This window comes from Capsicum annuum, unplaced genomic scaffold (assembly GCF_002878395.1).
Source record: "Capsicum annuum cultivar UCD-10X-F1 unplaced genomic scaffold, UCD10Xv1.1 ctg27172, whole genome shotgun sequence".
Lineage (NCBI taxonomy): Eukaryota > Viridiplantae > Streptophyta > Magnoliopsida > Solanales > Solanaceae > Capsicum > Capsicum annuum.
In genome coordinates this window covers 1-1,744 of record NW_025833530.1, presented here as the reverse complement: position 1 = coordinate 1,744, position 1,744 = coordinate 1, and the positions used below count along the sequence as shown (strand labels likewise).

General features: G+C 38.2%; 1 protein-coding gene across 1 annotated transcript; it reads left to right on the top strand.

Annotated features, from left to right (window-relative positions):
- Positions 1 to 459: 459 nt before the first annotated feature.
- LOC124890934 (uncharacterized mitochondrial protein AtMg00820-like) lies at positions 460 to 849 on the top strand (the record flags this gene model as incomplete). Its single annotated transcript, XM_047402779.1, has 1 exon — positions 460 to 849. A coding segment is annotated over exon 1 (390 nt), but the record flags the coding sequence as incomplete, so codon positions are not given.
- Between the last annotated feature and the right edge of the window lie 895 nt (positions 850 to 1,744).

The following is a 1,744-nucleotide window of genomic DNA, read 5'->3' as shown; positions in this document are numbered from 1 at the left end:
TCTAGAGCAAGGACATGCATCATAATGGGGTACTTTATCACTCAAAAGGGATATGTTTTGTATGATTTATCTACTAACACTTAATCTGTATGTAGAGATGTGTCATTCAGGGAAGAAATATTTCCTTTTAAGGAGCTTAAGAAGCAGCCTCATTCACCTCAACATGTGTTTCCTTTAGAAGATCAATATCCAATAACTACTGATATCATACAGATTCCTATACATGTCTCATCTTAAAGGACTACCTCAGACAATCAGTAAGAGCAGCTACCACCAAGTGAACCTACTCCCAGACAGTCCATAACCAAGGTATATCAAAGGAGGTCAAGTAGAAACCAAGGGTTTACTCAGCTAGAGCAATAACTGCAGAGTATTCCTACCACTAGACAAGCTGCATCTCAACCAGCTGCATCTCAGGATCAAAAAAAGTCAACTAAAGATAGAAAGTCACCAGCATGGATGAATGACTTTGTTTCCAAAAACACAAAGAAGGTACCTCATGCTCTTGCAAATCATATGTCTTATGATAGACTTTCCCAGTCCTATAAGAGCTATGTTATGAACACCTCATGTGTTGTTGAACCAACAGGCTACTCTAAAGCCTGCAAAGATTCTAAATGGATGGAAGCAATGAATGAAATAGAAGCCTTGAATTCTAACAACACTTGGGAGGTTGTTACCCTGCCTAAAGAAAAGAAGGCTATTGGTTGCAGGTGGATATATAAAGTAAAGTATAAGTCCTCAGGTGAAGTTGAGAGATTTAAAGCAAGATTAGTAGCAAAAGGTTATGGACAAAAAGAAGGCATTGATTACCAAGAAACATTCTCTCCTATTGTGAAGATGGAGACAGTGAGAACTTTACTTACTACAACAACTAGAAAACACTAGTGTGTCCAACAAATGGATGTCTACAATGCTTTCCTAAATGGTGATCTATATGATGAAGTGTACATGGACCTACCTCAGGGATTTGTTAGTCAGGGAGAGAATGCAGTATGTAGACTAATCAAATCCCTATATGACCTTAAACAAACACCAAGACAATGGAATACCAAACTATCAGAGGTCTTGGTAAGATCTCACTTCATTCAGAGTTAATATGATCCATCCTTGTATATCAGAAAGATAGCAGAAGGCGTCATTCTTGTACTAGTGTAAATTGATAATATGATCACTGGAGACAACCTAAAGCTGATAGAAGAGACCAAGACAATTCTACACCAAAACTCCAAGATGAAGGATCTAGGTAAGCTGAGATACTTCTTAGGAATAGAATTTGCAAGGTATGACAAAGAAATATTGATGCATCAGAGAAAAGATGCTTTAGAATTACTATTTGAGCTAGGCTTAACAGCATTTAAGCCTACAGCTACTCCGATGGACTACAATATCAAGCTAATATCTAGACATTTTGATAAGCATGTTAAGCAAGGATAGACTACTGATGATCCACTAGCAAATCAAGTTGCCTATCAAAAATTGATTGGCAAGTTGTTGTATCTAACTATGACAAGGCCAGACACAGGCTTTTGTGTTCAAACACTCAGTCAGTTCCTTTAAGACCCTAAAATATCACACAAGGAGGCAACACCCAGAGTAGTAAAGTGTGTGAAAGGACAACTAGGTCAAGGTGTGTTGTTGTCTAGTGGCTCAGATAATAAAGTGAGTGCCTACAGTGATGCAGACTGGGCCTCCTACCCTTAAACTAAAAGGTCTGTGACTGGTTATTTTGTGAAGATTGGAG